The sequence below is a fragment of the Schistocerca serialis genome, chromosome 8 (genome assembly GCF_023864345.2).
Source record: "Schistocerca serialis cubense isolate TAMUIC-IGC-003099 chromosome 8, iqSchSeri2.2, whole genome shotgun sequence".
Taxonomy (NCBI): Eukaryota; Metazoa; Arthropoda; class Insecta; order Orthoptera; family Acrididae; genus Schistocerca; species Schistocerca serialis.
The window spans coordinates 234,688,155-234,708,869 of NC_064645.1; the positions used below are offsets into that span (position 1 = coordinate 234,688,155).

Below are 20,715 nucleotides of genomic sequence, written 5' to 3' on the forward strand. Positions count from 1 at the left end.
GCGTAACGAGCACTTTTCCACGTATCTAGGTGTTTGACGACATATCTTGTGAACTATGTATAATAATATAATTTTGCTGATATATGCGAATACTGTCTACAAAATGTATCGCGAATATAGTTAGTAGCAACGTCATAGTTCATGAGGCTATTTCACTGCAAAAACAGCGAAAATGTAGTAAGCTATAAACTTGTTTCCTCTCATCATTTTGCGGCAGTTGTCAGCCAGAAAAAGTTTCGCGAATGTATCAGATGATGTGTAAAGTTTGTTGCAAGTCACTTAGTGCTCTCATTCTCAAATACTGCGAGAAGAAAGTTTGGTATCCTTGCAATTTAAAGAGGCAATATTAAGACGGAGGTATTACAGTGCTTAAAACGTGTCTGGTCTGCCAAGGAACCCCAAACCGTTTCAGTCTTTTAGCCCAGAGACGTAACCTACTGCACTGTTTAAGAGCATGAGGTCTCTGGCGAGTGGACTGGATGACACGGAACAGGGGGTGCAGCAAATGAAACAGCAGGACGCACTGGTGGTGAGAGAGACCTCGAGAGCAGCGGAGGCGCCAGACGGGCTGGCGGGACGTTTGCACAGCGCAGGCCGCCCGGATGTCGAGTAATCCGCGACACGGCCTGGCGACCATCCAGCTAATCTAATATGTATGAAAGCCAAACGCCGGCCTGATGGAGTGCCGCCAGCAGCGCGTCGCTGCCAGTGGGGCAGAGCGCCGTGGACGCCGTCCAGAAAGGTCTCCATCAGCGGATTGGACCCTCACCACTGGCGGAGCCGCTAGCGCCACTCTTGGCGCTGTCTTTCCTAGCGTTCTTCGCACGTCCACTAAAGTATCGCATCTGCGCGTATACTCTGCAAATTACACTACTGGTCATTAAAATTGCTACACCACGAAGACGAAGTGCTACAGACGCGAAATTTAACCGACAGGAAGAAGATGCTGTGATATGCAAATGATTAGCTTTTCAGAGCATTCACACAAGGTTGGCGCCGGTGGCGACACCTACAACGTGCTCACAAGAGAAAGTTTCCAAACGATTTCGCATACGCAAACAACAGTTGACCGGCGTTGCCTGGTGAAACGTTGTTGTGATGCCTCGTGTAAGGAGGATAAATGCGTACCATCACGTTTCCGACTTTGATAAAGGTCGGCTTGTAGCCTATCGCGATTGCGGTTTATCGTATCACGACATTGCTGCTCGCGTTGGTCGAGATCCAATGACTCTTAGCAGAATATGGAATCGGTGGGTGCTGGATCCCAACGGCCTCGTATCACTAGCAGTTGAGATAGTAGGCATCTTATCCGCATCGCTGTAACGAATCGCGCAGCCACGTCTCGATCCCTGAGTCGACAGATGAGGACATTTGCAAGACAACAACCATCTGCACGAACAGTTCGACGACGTTTGCAGCAGCGTGGACTGTCAGCTCGGAGATAATGGCCGCGGTTACCCTTGACGCTGCATCACAGACAGGAACGCCTGCGATGGTGTACTCAACGACGAACCTGGGTGCACGAATGGCAAAACGTCATTTTTTAGGATGAATCCAGGTTCTGTCTACAGCATCGTGATGGACGCAACCGTGTTTGGCGACATCGCGGTGAACGCACATTGGAAGCGTGTAGTCGTCATCCCCATACTGGCGTATCACCCGGTGTGATGGTATGGGGGGCCATTGGTTACACGTCTTGGTCACCTGTTGTTCGCATTGACGGCACTTTGAACAGTGGACGTTAAATCTCAGATGTGTTACGTCCCGTGGCTCTGTCCCTGCGAAACCCTACATTTCAGCAGGATAATGCACGACCGCATGTTGCAGGTCCTGTACGGGCCTTTCTGGATACAGAAAATGTTCGACTGCTGCCCTGGCCAGCACATATTCCAGATTTCTCACCAATTGAAAACGTCTGGTCAATGGTGGCCAGGCAACTGGCTCGGCACAATACGCCAGTCACTACTCTTGATGAACTGTGGTATCGTGTTGAAGCTGCATAGGCAGCTGTTCCTGGATCTATGCACCCAAATTACGTGAAAATGTAATCACATGTCAGTTCTAGTGTAATACATTTGTTCAATGAATACCCGTTTCTCATCTGCTTTTCTTCTTGGTGTAGCAATTTTAATGGCCAGTAGTGTATTTTTAGTGCATGACAAATGGTACAGCAGGTTATTTTACATGTGGCTGGGAATCTCACTAACTGGAATATAACTGTCTTCAGTGATAAGTCCCGCTTTCAATTCAGCCCCGAAGATGCGTCTTGAGAGCCTCCGGACTGCAATGGGATACCAACCTGACTGTCTTTCACCATGCGGGCTGACAACCGCGGTTGATGTTCAGGGGCGCCATTTATTTTCGTAGCAGGACCCCTTTGGTCCCCATCCGCGGCACCTTTACAGTACAGTGGTACGTCGACGATATTCTACACCCCGTTTTGTTGCCCTTAATGGCAAGCCATCCTGGACGTATATTTCAGCAAGATAATGCCCTCCAGTACCCGTCGAGAGTTTCCACTACTTGTCTTTGTGCTCATCAAAACCTACCTTGGCAAGCTAGGTCACCGGATCTCTCTCCAGTCGTGAACGTGTGGAGCATTATGGGTATGGCTCTCCAACCATCCCGAGATCTTGACGATGTAACGCATTAGTTGGACAGAATTTGGCACGATACCTCTCTGGAGGACATCCAACAATTCTATTAACGAATGCCAAGGCGAATAACTGCTTGCATGAGGACCAGAGGTGGACCAACACCTTGCTCAATTTGTGAATCGTTCTCCTGAATAAATCATCCAATTTTTCTGAAATTGTAATCATTTGTTTATCTGTACATGTACCTCACATCTACAGATTTCCGTTCAGTTCGGATAATTCCTTCGTGGTGCGACGTTTATTTTTTTCTTAGGATGTAAGTATTTACAACTCACAAGAAAGCTATCAAGACTGCCAGGCAAAAATCAGGTGTTTATTTTCTATCAGCTGTGGGTCTGATGTGTTGTGGGAGTGCCCGTCAGTGTTGATTCAGCTGCAACACGTTGTGACTGGGTTTTGCCGTGTTCCAGGGACGGCAGCTGGCGACACGTCCGACTTCCATCTGTCGCCGAACAAGAGCGAGCCAGTTGTGCGGTTCGTCGACGAGTCATACGTGGTTACGTGTGTCAGCCGCGGCGGCGAGCAGATGAGCTGGCTGGGGCCCGACAAGGGCCGCATCTACGAGAAGGGAAGGTGAGTCGTTCCTCGCTGGCCGCAGTTTCGTTCTTGCAGATAAGCTCTGCCCCCTTTTGTATTCGAACACTGCCTCGCACTTGTGATGAAAATTCATATCCCTAACCTTAACTTACAGCTCTTGCTGCTATGTTTATAAACTAAGCTCACCGGAGAAAAATAGTGATCACCCGCTTGAAAGGTCACACTGGCCACTATGCAGTGTACATGGAGTAAAACCGGTATCAATCGGTCACGTGATCTCCACCGCTGACGGCACTGATGTGGTCTAGATGTGGCAGTCGGTTGTATGGAGTCAGAGCTGTAAATTGGGTCAACGTGAGGGCGTAACAGAGTTACGGAAAGGACGTACTTTATTTAGGCGCGTATCCAAGTGGCGTGTGGTTGGGGGAGGAGGGTGCGGGTGGAGCGGGGAGTTAAGGGAGGTCATTTTAACAACAGCGTTTACATTTTACTTACACTGCCTGATCGTAAGCATCCAGAAACCCCTGTATAACACGGAATAGCCGGTCGGGTTGGCCGAGCGGTTCTAGGCGCTACAGTCTGGAACCGCGCGGCCGCTACGGTCGCAAGTTCGAATCCTGCCTCGGGCATGGGTGCGTGTGATGTCCTTAGATTAGTTAGGTTTAAGTAGTTCTGAGTTCTAGGGGACTGATGACCTCAGAAGCAGAGTCCCATAGTGCTCAGAGCCATTTGAACCAACCATAACACGGAATTAACTACTAGATATCACGAGAGAGAGTGTTGTGTTGTCTGTAGAGGAGCATTAACAGTAGAATGGGTCTGTCAGGAGAGCTCCGGGACTTTCAACGTGGACTGGTGTCATCTGAGTAACAAATCAGTCAGGGATGTTTCAACCCTTCTAAAGTTGCCTAGCTATGCGGTAGGTGATGTGATTGTGAATTGGAAACGTGAAGGAATGACCGCAGCTAAACCAAGCTCAGGCAACCTCATGTATTGGCAGAAAGGGGCCGTAAAGCACTGCAGACGTTGTTGTATAAAATCACGTAAAGTCAGCGGAAGGAGCAACTTATAGGTTCCAAAGTGCTAGCAGCAATCCGTCTAGCTCTCGGACAGTACGTAGGGAGTTGAAAAGAAATGGGTACAGAGGTCGAGTAGTTCCCAAAAAGTTTTATATTTCTGCTGTCAATGCTAGGCGACGCTTGAGGTTGTGTAAAGAGCGAGAGCACTAGACAGTGGATGACAGGAAACGTGATCTGGGGTGATGGAAATGAGCGTTTGGCGTCATTGGCCGGAAGGCCCCTTGCGAGGCAGATCCGGCCGCCTTGGTGGAGGTCTTATTACATTCGACGCCACATTGGGCGACCTGCGCGCCGGATGGGGATGAAATGATGATGATGATAGCACAACATCCGGTCCCTGAGCGGAGAAAATCCCCGACCCAGCCGGGAATCGAATCCGGGCTCGTAGGGCGGCAATCCGTTATGCTGAGCACTCAGCTATGGGGGGGGGGGGGGGGGGGACATTTGGAGTTTGGAGTGATGACTCACACTGTACCCCGTCGCAGTCGGAGGGAGCGGTTTGGTTTTGTGGTTGCCTGAAGAGCGTCGCCTGCCACCATATGTAGAGCCGACAGTGATGTATTGAGGAGCTGATGTTACAGTAAGCGGTTGTTACTCGCGGTTAGGGTGAGGTCCCTAATTGCGCTTACAAATACACTAAATGTGGAATTATATCAACACATTATCAGCACTGTGTACTGCGTAGAGTAGACAAACAGTATGGAGACGATGGTTGTTTGTACCATCATGTCAACGTACACTGTCATAAAACATCATCTGTGAGACGATGACTTCTGGACAATACCATTCCCGAAATGGACCTGTGATGATGATGATGATGTTTGGTTTGTGGGGCGCTCAACTGTGCAGTCATCAGCCCCTGTACAAAGAACCCATTTTTACACAGGCCACATTTTTTCACAGTCAAATCCAGCCACAGTCACGAATGATGATGATGAAATGATGAGGACAACACAAACACCCAGTCCCCAGGCAGAGAAAACCCACAAACCGGCCATGAATCGAACCCGGGACCCCTTGATCCAGAGGCAACAACGCTAGCCACTAGACCACGAGCTGCGGACATGGACTGGTCTGCCCAGACTTTCAACCTGAACCCAATGGGACATGCCGTCTTTGCTCCAGACCCGAGAGTGAAAGATCTCTACCTTCTCTGATTTCGGCTGGCGAGAAAGAATGGACAGAAGTTCCCCCACAAGCATTCATACACCTAGCTACAAATGTTGCCAGCAGAGTTCATTCCGTCATGCAGGATAAGGGTCTACACACCCCACACTGTTGTCCTATGATATGTATTCAGATACTTTTTATCAGACAAAATATATTCGTTTCCAACTTTCTCAGGTAACTTTCGGACAATAAATTACCATCAAAACTTTGAGCCTCTAAAAGTGACAAGGAATGTAAGAAATTACAAGCTATGTTGGACACAGAACACATTTAATTTGGTTTATCGCGGCCTAGCCGACTGCAGAGAATACTGCAGCCAGATAAAATCGGCCATTCTTGACATGACTGTATGTGTTGCCAACAATAAATACTATACGGCCCATGAACTTCTGTGTTACAAGACCCCACGATGACAGCACAGATCTGTCGAAACCGGTAATCAATAACAAGATTTACTGGCGATATTGTTGTTCACGATATTTCAGAATAATATAACAGTTCAGCCTAACCCCAAAAGTTGGCACAATGACAAATATATAAAACCACAGTGAGTTGAGTGAGGCAAGACAGAAGAGAAAGGAGCTTCCACAAAGAAAAAAATAACAGCCGTTCTCAAATATAGATCCTCTCATTCTATGGCCATGGTGCAGCAACCGTGATATATTTTCAGAAGGAAAAACAGTCCTGCTTCCCGAAGCTGGAAACGACTGAAAAAACACCCTTTCCCCTCTTTACAGGCTCACATAGCATTGAAAAACATAGCGGTAAGTGAGTAATGTTACTGCTGAGGGCCTACTTCTGATTTCTATATTTTGCAAATTATGTCGTCGAAGTAATGAGAGTTTGTTGCTAAAAGAGTGGTTGGACAAAAATATGGAAACACCATTAGAACTGCATACTTGAACATAAATACAGGTGCTAGCCAAGTGTGCATGGTGGGACTGTTGTATTTGACCACCAATGGCACCTTTGTAGTATCTTCAATATGTTGCAAACGTTAGTCGTGGTCAGAACTGTGTTCTGTATAGTTCTGAGTGCATTATGTCGGAGATAAGTAAATTCGAACATGGGCAAATTGTTGACGCTCGTATGGTGGATGTGTTCGGAAACAAGGAAGCCAAAGTGTTTACTGTTTCAAGAAACACCATATTGAAGATTTAGGTCACATACAAGGAAAGGGGAAAAACATCATCCACTAAGTCAAACGCGCACAAAAGTATGTGTTAATTGATCGTGACAGACGGTCTTTGAAGAGTATTGTAATGAAACTAAAGGATGACAGCTGCACAAGTCTCTGCAGATTTGAATGTCATACTCGCAAACCCTGTCAGCTCCAGAACACCATGAAGGGAGCTCCACAAGCAGGGAACAGCAGAGCGAGAATTCCAAAACTACTCATCAGTGATTCAAATGCCTAAACATAAAGCCGGCTGGTGTGGCCGTGCGGTCCTAGGCGCTTCAGTCTGGAACCGCGCGACCACTACGTCGCAGGTTCGAATCCTGCTTCGGACATGGATGTGTGTGATGTCCTTAGGTTAGTTATGTTTAAGTAGTTCTATGTTCTAGAGGACTGATGACCTCAGATGTTAAGTCCGATAGTGCTCAGAGCCATTTGAGCCTAACCGGAAAACGTGGTGCCGAAGCCATACGGCTTGGACTATGTAATAACAGAAGAAAGTCATTTATATGGATGTCTCAAAAAAAATGTTGAAATGTGTGTGAAATCTTAAGGGACTTAGTGTATGTGTTGGGGCTTATGGGCGCTCAACGTCGAGGTCATCAGCGCCCTTTAAGGGACTTAACTGCTAAGGTCATCAGTCCCTAAGCTTACACACTACTTAACCTAAATTATCCTAAGGACAAACACACACACCCAAGCCCGAGGGAGGACTCGAACCTCCGCCGGGACCAGCCGCACAGTCCATGACTGGAGCGCCTGAGACCGATCGGCTAATCCCGCGTGGCTATACGGATGCCTCTTGCTTCACACTGTTCAGAATTTCTAACCGAGGTTAAATTGAAACATTGTGGGGATTCGGCAATGATTTAGGTTCAGAAACCAGAACTGGTTGAGATGTGGGCCAGTCTGACTCCCCATCGGCATCTGTCTGCTATGTAGGAGTAGACACTACGGGCAGTGCTGCATGTGGTTAAGTCCGCGGAGAATTCCGTGACCGATAGATGCACAGACACCAGGGCACACGTGGGGAGAGTGGTAGTGGTGGGGACTGCGGGCAGGCGCTGTAAGGGAAATGCCGAGCACTGAAAGGGAAGAGCCAATCTAAACTGAAGCCTACGCTCATATTTTTTGTACATATTAAGCGGGGACCCTCCACGCCCACATTTTCACGGTGACCATCAAAAAGATCTGTCACCTCTGCTTCGGTTACCATCTAAAAAGAATTCTGCCGAAAATGCAGCAATTTATTTTCGCCTGACTTGTTAACCAGAGAAGTATCGCGAGTAGCAAATTTTGAGTAAAACCTACACATTTCTCTTGTTGCTATGTTAAAATTTTGTTGTTCTGCCGAAACACAGCGGAGTTTACATAATCTCACCTCACTAACATGTTGTGCAGACGCAATTGCGAGAGAATTCTGAAACATAGTTTTATTAAACTTCTTTAGTGAGAAGCTGAGGAAAAGGAAGATCAGTATATTGTGAAAAAGCACATCCTCAGTGCAAAATAAACGTGTAATGTCTTCACTTAGATTGTTTCAAAATCTATAGCATTACTCATTTCACCAGCCATTGATGGCCCTTAAAAATTACAGTTTTCATCAAAAAAGGCTGTAGTTAGTGGAATAACACGGTAGATAATGACGCGTTGCATAATAACCATACGGCAAAATACTCTCGTCTATCATTTGCCAAAGTCTCATTTCAGTATCTCAGACCATTTATGAAATATGAGGAATGTTGCGGATATCTGACTCTGGTTTTATCGCTGGCGCGACGCAATCGCAAATTAGTGTGCTACGACAGATCAGTTTTCTCGAGCTTAGTGACAGATGGAGACTTCCACCCAGGTCTAAAGAAAAATACAACAGACAGCAAATTTTTTCTGCGTTTATGACCACATTGTCAATATTTAAAACGACCGATGTTTCGGCCACTGTTCCAAATGACCGCTTTTTGTAGACAATGACCTTTTTTGTAAACAAAAACACCCTGAAGAAGGTCACTTGCCACAGTGACCAAAACGTCCGTAGTGTTACATATTGACAATGCGGTCACAAACCCAGAAAAACTTTATTGACTGTGACAATGGCCGCGGAAACCTACGTTAAAAATGCAACATGTTAGCTAAATTTAATACGTAATATGCACCAGACGCAAAATCATATTTGTGGTGTCACCGCCAGACACCACACTTGCTACGTGGTAGCTTTAAATCGGCCGCGGTCCATTAGTACATGTCGGACCCGCGTGTCGCCACTGTGTGATCGCAGCCGAGCGCCACCACAAGGCAGGACTCGAGATACGGACTAGCACTCGCCCCAGTTGTACGGACAACTTTGCTAGCGACTACATGGACGAAGCATTGCTCATTAGCCGAGCCAATAGTTAGAATAGCCTTCAGCTAAGTCAATGGCTACGACCTAGCAAGGCGCCATTAGTAACATTGCATGTATCTATGGAGTCTCACTTATATCGTCAATAGCGATGTACCAAAGGATGGATTAAAAGTTAAGTATTCCAGAAGCTACGTACTTTTCTTTATAGCATTCATTACGTATCCTGTTTCAGACCTCACGCCATCCTGCTAAACGCGTGCCTTTCGGTTTCCTCTCATTGTGTCTAGGCTGTCCTGTCTAGACACAACAATATTGACCCCTATTTTTCATTGCACACTTTTCCGAATTTCGCGCAGTGTCTTGCTTCCACGTAAATATTACAGTAGCTACGACCATAAACGAAATTATGGGAACATGATAATGAACATGACATATAAAGCTACAAGTAAAAGAACAATGAATTTTTTTCCAAAAGTTTCTGTAAAATCGTTCGAGAAAGATTGCAGGGCGTCCGCCTCAATTCTGTCATCGCCACCTGGCCGAAAGTTGGCGGACAGTGTTGGTCTCCCCTTCTGAACAAGCGAATGAACTCGCCAAACGCTTTGGACGAAAATTGGTCACCGCACGTTAGGCCACCGTATCCTGCGTGGACTATCACGCTTTCTGACACATCAGTGAGCCGTTCTTCACAGTGAATCATGCGCTCTGTCAAATTTTGGATTGCATCACTATTGCGTTGGTCACACGATCCTGTAAAGTCTGCACATTGTCGACGGTTTCTGCGCAAATCAATGCCTTTAAATAACCCACAGCCAGAAATCTAATGGATACCGGTCCTATGAACGGGCAGACTATGCTACTGGGTCTCCTTGACCAATCCATCGTCCATGATACGTTGCGGATAGGTACTATCACACTATCCCAGAAAATGATCGGTGATCCAGTGTGTAGAGACAATACTCGTTGTCTTTTTGGAAGGGTAACGTTTTTAAATAGCGTTAGTAATTCATCACGCAGAAATCAGTGCCGGCCGCTGTAGCCGAGCGGTTCTATGCGCTTCAGTCCGGAACAGCGCTGCTGCTATGGTCGCAGGTTCGAATCCTGCTTCGGGCATGGATGTGTGTGATGTCCTTAGGTTACTTAGGTTTAAGTAGTTCTAAGTCTAGGGGACTGATGACCACAGATGTTAAGTCCCATAGTGCTTAGAGCCATTTGAACCATTTTTTTAAATCAGTGATCCACAGCACCTGTTAATTTGAGCATGGATCTACGGGTCTGCCACCAATAGTTCTTGCTCATACATTGATACTGAAATGATCCTCATGCTTCACTTACTCGAGGACGGCTGCTGCATCTGGATCACGGGGTCAGGTAATCATCATTTCATCATCATCATACTCATTTGTGACTGTGGCTAGATTGGACTGTGTAGAAAAGTTGGAGAGTCTAAAAATTGGGAGTCTGCACAGGCGCAGATGACCGCACAGTTGATTGCACCTCAAACCAAACATCATCATCACTTGCTCGACGACTAGCGTCTCCGTAAACGTGTGTATTAAAGCCTGCATGCACCACAGAACCTACACATTCCTCGTCAAAAGTAAAATGGTCATATCTCAACTTGTATTGGTTTCCAGGTGTGTAATTATATGAACTTTTCTCCAAATTTTGGCCAGTACTACCTCCTGTAGGCCGGCCGCGGTGGTCTAGCGGTTCTAGGCGCTCAGTCCGGAACCGCGCGACTGCTGCGGTCGCAGGTTCGAATCCTGCCTCCAGCCTCGGGCATGGATGTGTGTGATGTCCTTGGGTTAGTTAGGTTTAAATAGTTCTAAGTTCTAGGGGACTGATGACCACAGATGTTAAGTCCCATAGTGCTCAGAGCCATTTGAACCATTTTTAAACCTCCTGTTGGAGCATGTGACACCTTTTTTCATACAGCTTGTACACCCACTGGCACCCGTCAGAATGCTTGTTTCTGCTTCAAGATGTTATCCAACAAGGGGACGGCGCCAACACATTATCATCAATTGTGTCCAGATTTATGGTGTATGCAGAACTTCACCAGAAATAAAAGCGAATGAAGTGAGAATTCCAGATGGAAGTGTTTAGAATAAAAAATGCAATTTTGACGCCTGTTGTTCGAGGTATGTGCCGCTTATATTAGCTTAGTTCCTAGGCAGCGGCTGGAACAGCGGGAAGATTACTGAACGGTGATCTGCACATCTTGAGGTGAAACCTCTGTGCGGAAGCTTTTTCTTTATTTTCAGTTTTCACGCCACTTACATTGCAAATAAACCGAAATAATGCTCAATAAATTGTATTTATAGATCTTTTCGTAAAACGCACGAAAAGAAATGTCAAAGGAAAATTTGGGATTGCAAATAAATTTCCAGGAAAAAATTGTTCTTCCGACGTCCATGAGAATTCTGCAAGTAGCTTTCAAACAAAGGATTGTATTAAAAGTTTACAGGATTTCGTATCCCCTTTGTTTTATTTTGAGCTCCGAGCAGACTGCATCAAAACATATTTCATCTACACATCACAGCAATCCTCGCCAGTATTTGATGAAATGATGCATTACACGTGCTTTTCTGCCAAGTCATGCGATGAGATGAAACCTTATATGAATGCAAACCAAGTTTGTTTTTCTATAGAAACTTCAGAACAATCACGTAATTGTAAAAATGCGATGTTTACAACGCATGCTTCCCCTGTTTATGCGAAGCGTAAGCCTTTCACTGACGTAGAAGAAACAGATGGTCCAGTAACGCGGTCAGTGTTTGACAAAGCACCGAGTGATTTGAGCTCAAACAAGTAAGGAATGGTAGAGGATATACCTTCGGAGTTAATGAAATCTATAGGAGGTGTAGAAAATAGAAAGTTATTTCAGTCGGTGTCAAAAATTTGTGAAGTGCGTTACTTACAACCATATATCCAGAAAGACGTTATCATCACATAACTAATCAACGCACCTGATGATAAATGTGAAAACTGTCAGACTGTAAATACGAGTAAAATTTTCTCGAGCTTCCAGATGCGTGAGCGGTTAAAACACCATAAGCTTTCGGCCGAATCGCCTTTGACCGCTGTCAAGTGGCGACTGTCGTGAGCTTATTGTTGCTGTTCTATACGACGCTGCTTAAAAGTGTGCACAGTCTCTCCGGCATAAAACTGTCTACAACTACACGGTCTTTTGTATGTCCCTGGCGATCTGGGGCCTACATCACCTTCCAAGAGTTGTTTGTTGGAGACCTGAAGACTGAACTGCTTTTAAGCCTTTTTCGGAGCAGGCGTATCTTTCCTGTTACTGAGAAGCAGAAATGCAGAAACACCTGCGTATTCCTTTATCTTACAAGTCTTCGGCGAGATGGTTTGAGAAATTTGGCGGTTTTGGAGCCGTTATCTTTTAACACTTCCCATAAGAGACTCAGTTTCCACGGCTGGTCTCTAGCGTCTGAAACGGCTTCCGTTCGATGCACCAAGGTCCTAAAAACAGAATGTTTCTATACTGGATGATGGTAGGTGGTAGCTGGTAGCGTGAAGATATCTGTCCCTATGGGTGATATTTTGATAAAACATTGTGGTTGAAACACACTGTAGTTTTTCGGCGGAAAATGATGTCAAGGAACGGTGCAGCCGTCAGGAGTTAGCACTAGTAGTGGGCAGAATATACCAGGGTGAGTCACTATTGCCACCAAGAATAACTCCGAAAGTATGACAAGAGCAGAAAAGTTTGTGGAACGAAAGTTGCATAGCACAATGGTGGCGGGGGGCGGGGGGGGGGGCATAGTATGACGTTGTTGGTTTTTTGTTGCTACGTGGGGGTCGCCTCAGAAATATGAAGGTCAGCTTTATTTTTGTAGGCCGGCCGATGTGGCCGAGCGGTTCTAGGCGTTTCAGTCTGGAAACGCGCGACCGCTACGGTCGCAGGTTCGAATCCTGCCTCGGGCATGAATGTGTGTGATGTCCTTAGGATAGTTAGGTTTAAGTAGTTCTAAGTTCTAGGGGACTGATGAACTCAGATGTTACGTCCCACAGTGCTCAGAGCCATTTGAAACATTTTTTTGTTTTGTTTTTGTAAGTAGGGTGCTATAGTTTGGTACTTATTTTCTGATAGGGGCTATCGAGACGAATTCAGTAATGTATAACAGTAAGGTCTTTGAAGGTCAACGAAGGTCACAAAGGTGTCATGAACGTCCATTTACAGAAGGTGTTCGAAGTGAGGACCACTGGTATCCATGCAGTGCTGCAATCTTCTTATCATGGATTGGGTGGTATTCCTTATCACATCGGCACTTATCGAAGCACATGCTCTGACAATTCTCTCTCACATATCTTATAGTGTAGTTGGAACGTATTTATAAACAATGTCTTTTACGAACCCCCACAAGAAAAAATTCAGAGGCGTAAGTCTGGCAAACGAGCCAGCCACGGCATATCTCCTCTGCGTCCAATCCAACGATTTGGGAACTGTCTCTGCAACTCATTTCTAACCATCAGAGAGAAATGTGCCGGACACCCATCGCATTAATACCACATTCTGTTCCTTATTCCTAAAGGTATTTCTTCCAACAACAGACCTAATGTTTCTTGCAGGAATCTGGTGTACTTCCTACCATTAAGATTTCCTTCGATGAAATAGGGGCCTAGAATTCTGTCCTGCAGAATGCCACACCATACATTCACTGACCACGGTTTTTGGCGTGCAACTTGGTGCAGCCAACATGGATTTTCAGTTGCCCAATAATGCATGTTATGCAAATCAACATTTCCGTTGTTCATGAATGTAGCCTTGTCAGTAAATAAAAACAAATTAATAAATGCATCATCCCTCTGAATCAGAAGTTGAGCCCATCGGCAGAATTCAATGCGACGCATACAATCCATACCAGTTAATTCTTGGTGGAGACTGATACAGTAAGGATGATATTTATGGCGATATAGAACACGAACAATACTACTCTGGCTCATGCCAGAGTCCCTTGCAATTTGACGCATCCCGAACCACAGCGGCAAGAGTACCAATTTCCGATTCATCGTTAGTAACTTTCCTTTGCCGGATATGTTCATGATGCATTAAAGATCCAGTTGTTCTCAATTTATCAAACACATATTCAAATTTACGACGAGTAGGGTAGGTTCGTTGAGGACATCTTTCAGCGTATAAGTCTCTAGCTCTCACTGAATTTCGTTGGCATTCTCCGTAAACGAGAAGCATATCGACTTTTCTTCGAAGGAATACATCATTCACATTTGCTTGATTCGACGATACTAGTCTTACCGTTCCTATTAGTGTTGTACAGCGAAACCGTCTAATGGTGTTTACATGTCAATGGCACTTTAGATGGGTACGCCGTATTCGGGGAATATTTACTATATGCACAATATGCAAGAGAGAATTGTCACAACATATGCTTCAATAAGTGCCGAAGTCATAAGGAATACCACTCAATCCATGATAAGAAGATTGCAGTACTGCATTGATACCAATGTCATCACTTTGAACACCTTCTGTAAATGGACGTTCATGCCACCTTTTTGACCTTCAAAGACCTTACTGTTACACATCATTGGATTCGTCCCGATACCCGCAATCAGAAAAGAAGTACCTAACTGTGGTATCCCATTTAGAAAAAGAAAAACTAAGTTGACCATATCTCTGACGCGACCCCACTTAGCAACAAAATACCAGTCATATTATGGCCCCCGTTGTCCCATGCAACTTCTGTCCCACAAACTTTTCAGGTCCTATCATACTTTCGGAGTTATTCCTCGTGGCAAGCCGGCCGCTGTGACCAAACGGTTTTAGGTGCTTCAGTCTGGAACCGCGGGACCGCTACAGTCGCAGTTTCGAATCCTGCCTCGGGCATGGATGTGTGTGATGTCCTTAGGTTACTTAGGTATAAGTAGTTCTAAGTTCTAGGGGACTGATGACCTCAGATGTTAAGTCCCATAGTGCTCAGAGCCCTTTGAACCATTTTTTCCATGTGGCAATAGTTAGAGACTCACCCTGTACAGCCAGCCGTGCGGTTCTAGGCGCTACAGCCGGGAACCGAGCGACCGCTACGGTCGCAGGTTCGAATCCTGCCTCGGGCATGGATGTGTGTGATGTCCTTAGGTTCGTTAGGTTTAATTAGTTCTAAGTTCTAGGCAACTGATGACCTCAGAAGTTAATTCGCATAGTGCTCAGAGCCATTTGAACCATTTTTCACCCTGTACAGTGTGTCATGAGGGACGCGGAAAACATTGCATTCATAATGCGGAAACGGAGCGATTTATATGAAGTCCAAAAGTGGTTTATCTGTTCCATTTGTGCAAAGGGTTAAAACATTTCCGAAAAGTCTAAGTTTTTTATACTGTTCGCGTGCATGGTGGTGCACTATCCAAAACTGGCGACAAGACAACTGTGGTGCACTATGGGCCACAGGGAACAGGAGTGAAAGATGGCTGCAGAGACGTGTACAGCCGAATAGACATGTTGCGTGACTGAGTGCCCAAATGAACCAAGGGGCTACCAATACCAACCGTGTCTCTTCAACTAGCGTTTAGCGAATTTTGCTGTGTATGAGTCTCCACAGCAAGCGCCTGGTTCACGCCCTCATGCTGAATGCTCTTCATCAGCGACAAAGGATGCAGTTTGAACGCCAATACCCAAACTGGATGCCCATCGAGTGGCGACTGATGCCTTTTCAGATGAATCACGTATTATGCTCCATTGGACAGATGGCCGTTGGTGCTGAAGGCGTGAAACATCTGTCGTCTGAAAACAAATTGGGGGGGGGGGGGGGGGGGGCGAGTACCATGGTCTGGGTAATGTTTTCGTGGCATTCCCTGGATGATCTCGTCATACTGGAAGGCACACTGGATCAACACTAGTAAGCGTCTATCCTTAGTGATCATGTCCACCCCTACATGCAATTTCTTTTTCCTCAGCACGATCGCATCTACCAGCAGGAAAATGCAACGCAGCTTGCGTGTACGTGCGTGGTATGAGAAGCGCCAGGATGAGTTTACCATACTCCCCTGACCACAAACTCCTTGGATTTAAACCCAATCAAACATCTATGTGATCACCTCGAGTTGGCTGTTGGTGCCAAGTATTCTGAACCGAGAAACCTGGCACAGATGGCCATGACGCTGGGGACGGCATGGCCCCACATCCCTGTCAGTGCCTTCCAGAGCCAAACTGATCTCTTCCTGCACATCTCGCAGTGGGCAGTGCTGCAAAAAGTGGTTGTTCATGCTTTTGGTAGGTAATCACTTTAGTATGACTGGACTGTATATATCCTTCTACAAGCCACAAACGTTTATCTCAGCTGATGAAATCGTCATACTCTTGATCTCGCAGTGGGCAGTGCTGCAAAAAGTGGTTGTTCATGCTTTTGGTAGGTAATCACTTTAGTATGACTGGACTGTATATATCCTTCTACAAGCCACAAACGTTTAATTCAGCTGATGAAATCGTCATACTCTTGATACGGTGCAGACTGTGACCAATGGGAGGTGTAGGGAGGCTGGCCGCATGTTTTCTGCAAGTCTGTCAACGACCTAATGATGTGGAGAGTTACGTGTGGGACAGTCTGTGTTTATTATTCAACAGCTGCATATAGACGACTAGAGGTTTTTGCGCCTAAAAGTTCAGTCTACGAAGGAAAATTAGAGAAAATTTTTCTACAGTGGTAGGATAAAGTGTGATGAACAACAAATAAAAAATCCTGACCGCTATTGGGTGAACGTGGGTGGTGAGGGGTCATTTAAAGGTCGCATTTTTACGTTGCTCTGGAACATCTCGAAAACAGAGCCTTCTATCCAAAATGTTTTACAGTACAAAACTGAACTGCACTGAACTTCCTACAAAAAAGTTCCTTCATTTTTTTCTTAGGGACTAATAGTTGCAAGGAGTGGAAAAAATACACAGTATTAAAAATAATGTTTCAGTAGTATAAAATTTATGTTCAGTTTTAAATAAAGTGGGTCAATAACAAATATTAAATGTGTGCACCACACCTCAGTGCAGGATAACTGTACGAAAGGATTAATAGTGGTCTGAGGGTGAAACAGGGTGGAAAAGAGAGGATGGAGGTTAGAACTTTGAGTGAAGATAGGTCACCAGATTGTGGTCATGCACTTCCATCTTCTATATGTATGCAAACTGAAGAGTGAGCGTGCTATTCCCTATACTCTCTACCCCACTACATCACAAAAAGCAACTACTGGGTATTTCGGAAAGTTATATCATACCTCCTGCAGCTTACTTTAAAAATAATTGGTGGCACAGTATGCAAACATGCCCAGATGAATTTATTTTCCAGAAAGTGTGTTCAGTGTACTTGGAATACAGATATGAATTAGTAATAATACCAACACAAAAAAGCATAAGGAGAGAATCTACATAATCTCTGCACAGTGTTCTACACTGTTAGACAGGAAACTGACTGCTTGTCATTCCTTTATTTTTTATTTACATGTCAAGTTCTGTAGGACCAAATTGAGGCGCAAATGTCCAAGGTCATGGAATGTGTCAGTACAAGACATTGCAACATAAAATTAATAACAGATCATAGATAAAAATAAATGTTTATGAACCCAAAAAAGTCAGTCCATACATTTACGTAAACGCAATCAACAATACAACAAGAATCAGCTTAATTTTTCAAGGGGCTCCTTGACAGAACAGAAGGAGTGACCCATGAGGAGACTCTTCAGTTTCGATTTGAAAGGGTTTGGATTACTGCTCAGATTTTCAAATTCGAGTGGTAGCTTATTGAAAATGGATGCAGCAGTATACTGCACGCCTTTCTGCACAAGAGTTAAGGAAGTCCGATCCAAATGCAGGTTTGATTTCTGCTGAGTATTAACCAAGTTAAAGCAGCTTATTCTTGGAAATGAGCTGACATTGTTAACAAGAAATTACAGTAAAGAATATATATATTGAGAGGCCAATGTAAAAATACCCAGACTCCTGAACAGGGATCATCAAGAGGTTCGTGAACTTACACCACCTGTTGCCCGAACCGTTTCTGAGCCAAAAATATCCATTTAAAATGGGAAGACTTACCCCAAAATACAATACCATATGACATAAGCGAATGTAAATAAGAAAGTAGACTAAGTTTCGTGTCGAATGATCTCTCACTTCTGATACCATTCGAATACTAAAATGGCAGCATTAAATCTTTGAACAAGATCCTGAACATGGACTTTCCACGACAGCTTACTATCTGAACACCTAGAAATTTGAACTGTTCAGTTCCACTAATCATATGCCCATTCTGTGAAATTAAAACGTCAGGTTTTCTTGAATTGAATGTTAGAAACTGTAAAAACTGAGTCTTACTGTGATTTAGTGTTAATTTATTTTCTACAAGTCATGAACTTAGATCATGTACTGCACTATCTGAAATCAAGCCAATGTTGCACACAACACCCTTTACTACCAACTAGTGTCATCAGTAAATAGAAATATTTTAGAGTTACCCATAATACTAAACAGCATATCATTTATATAAATAAGGAACAAGAGTGGCCCCAGCACCGATCCTGTATGGCAGCTGTAATGTTCTTTTGGGAAAAACGGCTTCCTCCAACATTACTGCTGCTCGCTTTTCTGTTTAGATAGGCTATACTCTCCAACATTTCCTGCCCAATTCTCTCATGTGAGTAGATGGAATAGATCCTCTACCCTTAGTGTTCATGTAATGACATTCTTTGCAGTTGATTTAGTGCAGTTTGTTTCCAGTTGTTAAATGAGTTATTACGTAAAAAAGCTTCACAGCCAGAGCTGTCAAAAGTGTACCACGTTGCAGAGCCTGTCCCAAGTACAACAGACTGGCAAAATGTATTTGACAATGTTGATTACATTGTCTCCACTATCAATAACTGGAGTATTTTCACAGCATGAGTGGTATCAAATGTCCCACCCTCAGAATTACCAACATCTGAAGAGGCATAAATTGGTTCCCTCTGTAACAGGAACAGATCACCTAGATCTTATAGAATTTCAAAAATTTCACTGTAAGTCAAGCATTGCATTACAGCAGATCACTGTTCTAGACTTGAACATGGTCAGTCTTATTCCATCAGGCTTACTGATACACATCGTGCTGGATATACTGTGTAAGTGTGGTAAGTGGTACCATCAGTGCAGTGCAGCCCACTCTACATCTGCCAGCAAAAGGAGAGAGTCATGCAATCTAATAGTAACACAATTAATGGTGAGAGAAGTGCAGTATCTTTCTGGCCATTCTTTAATTCACCACCAAGTGTCTACATCTTGGCTACACAGCTTTGCAATATGTTGTCAACAACAGACAGCAGCAAGATGCCACATTTATCAGTTCAATCCCTTTCTTTCCCACCAACACTGCACGGGTTACTGACAACATCACACTTACACATTAACCACTTCTCAGCCACTGTTTATAGGAACACTTTTTATGAAAAAGGTCATTTAACAACTGCAAATAAGTACTCATTTAATAAACTAAAAATAACTCCACTGCATAAAGACAAGCTCAGTGGAATTATTTAGTCTACTCACATGAGAGAATTGGACAGGAAATGTGGAGGGAGGGGTTATAGACTTTCTGTAAAATGGAAAGTGAGCAGCACTCATGGTGGGAGAAACTGCTTTTCCTGGATAAAACATTACAGCTGCCATGCAGGATGACTAACAATCAAATTCCCCTCTAACAGTGTAGAAAAGTGTGTAGAGATGCTTTTCTTGTGTCAGTTTTATAACTCCATTCAGCAACTCATATCGGTATTCAGTGTCGTTTTGACAGACTTTGTGTAAAATACACACCCCCCCCCCTCCCCCCTTGCCACAAAGCTGCAGTTTGTTGTCACTGTTGTTAAAGTTGTATGCAGAAGAAGTTGTAAACCAAGAGAAGGCAAATTAAGAGAAATAAGAGGGTATACTTTAACAAGTATGATACAGACCACATACCACATTCCAGATAGTGACAATGAACTATTTACACAGGCAGAGATGAATGACCCATACAAGTCCATTAAAACACTTTCCTCCTACAGCTGTAAAGACAAACAATGGCCTCTGTTCCAAAACAACAGTTCAAATGTTCTAAGTGTCACAAGAGGAGTTCCATTACATCCCATACTTAGGACTGTGATGTTTATAAACTAAGTAAGTGGCTTACCCAGTTCTGTGCCTTGTCAATCCATATTCTAGGCAGACGACACTAATTTGCTTTTTCTAGAAGAGGTTCGGAACACCTAAAGCAAGAAAAGTGAAGAACTCTTCAAAATACATAAAACATCCTTTGGAGACAAGTGCAAATTACTCATTCTAAAACTGTAAATATTTGTTTTACTCTGTGGAGTAATGAGAATGATAACTAAACTCCTTCAGAAAATTACAGACACTATATATATGTACTATTGCTAACCAAACTTACAACTTGCGTAAATGACAAGTCATTGCTTAACTCCTATTATTATTTTTTATAGCCACCTGACCAATAGATTGTTGTTATGAGGCAATTCCTCAGTTCTGAAAGCATATCCCAACTGAGAAATCACAAACCCTGAGGAACATACTTTTAAAATTAGAAATACAAACTATTACATCCACTTACATACTAAGTTGTTTGGTGAATGCCGAGATTAACCTGCAGAAGCACAAACAGTGGAGGTCTATACAAAACCATGATCCAAATCACAGGCAGACAATTGAAATCATAGTTATAAGACTTAAAAACAAGAAAACAGTTATCTCAATAGGAATAATGAGTT

General features: G+C 44.2%; 1 protein-coding gene across 1 annotated transcript in view; it reads left to right on the forward strand.

Moving 5' to 3' along the window:
- Positions 1-454: 454 nt before the first annotated feature.
- LOC126416940 (limbic system-associated membrane protein-like) overlaps positions 455-20,715 on the forward strand; it is a 68,511-nt gene continuing 48,250 nt past the window's right edge. The window contains exons 1-2 of the mRNA XM_050084821.1: positions 455-609; positions 2,985-3,230. Coding sequence (XP_049940778.1) covers positions 455-609; positions 2,985-3,230 — 401 coding nt within the window. The remainder of the gene's footprint in view (positions 610-2,984; positions 3,231-20,715) is intronic.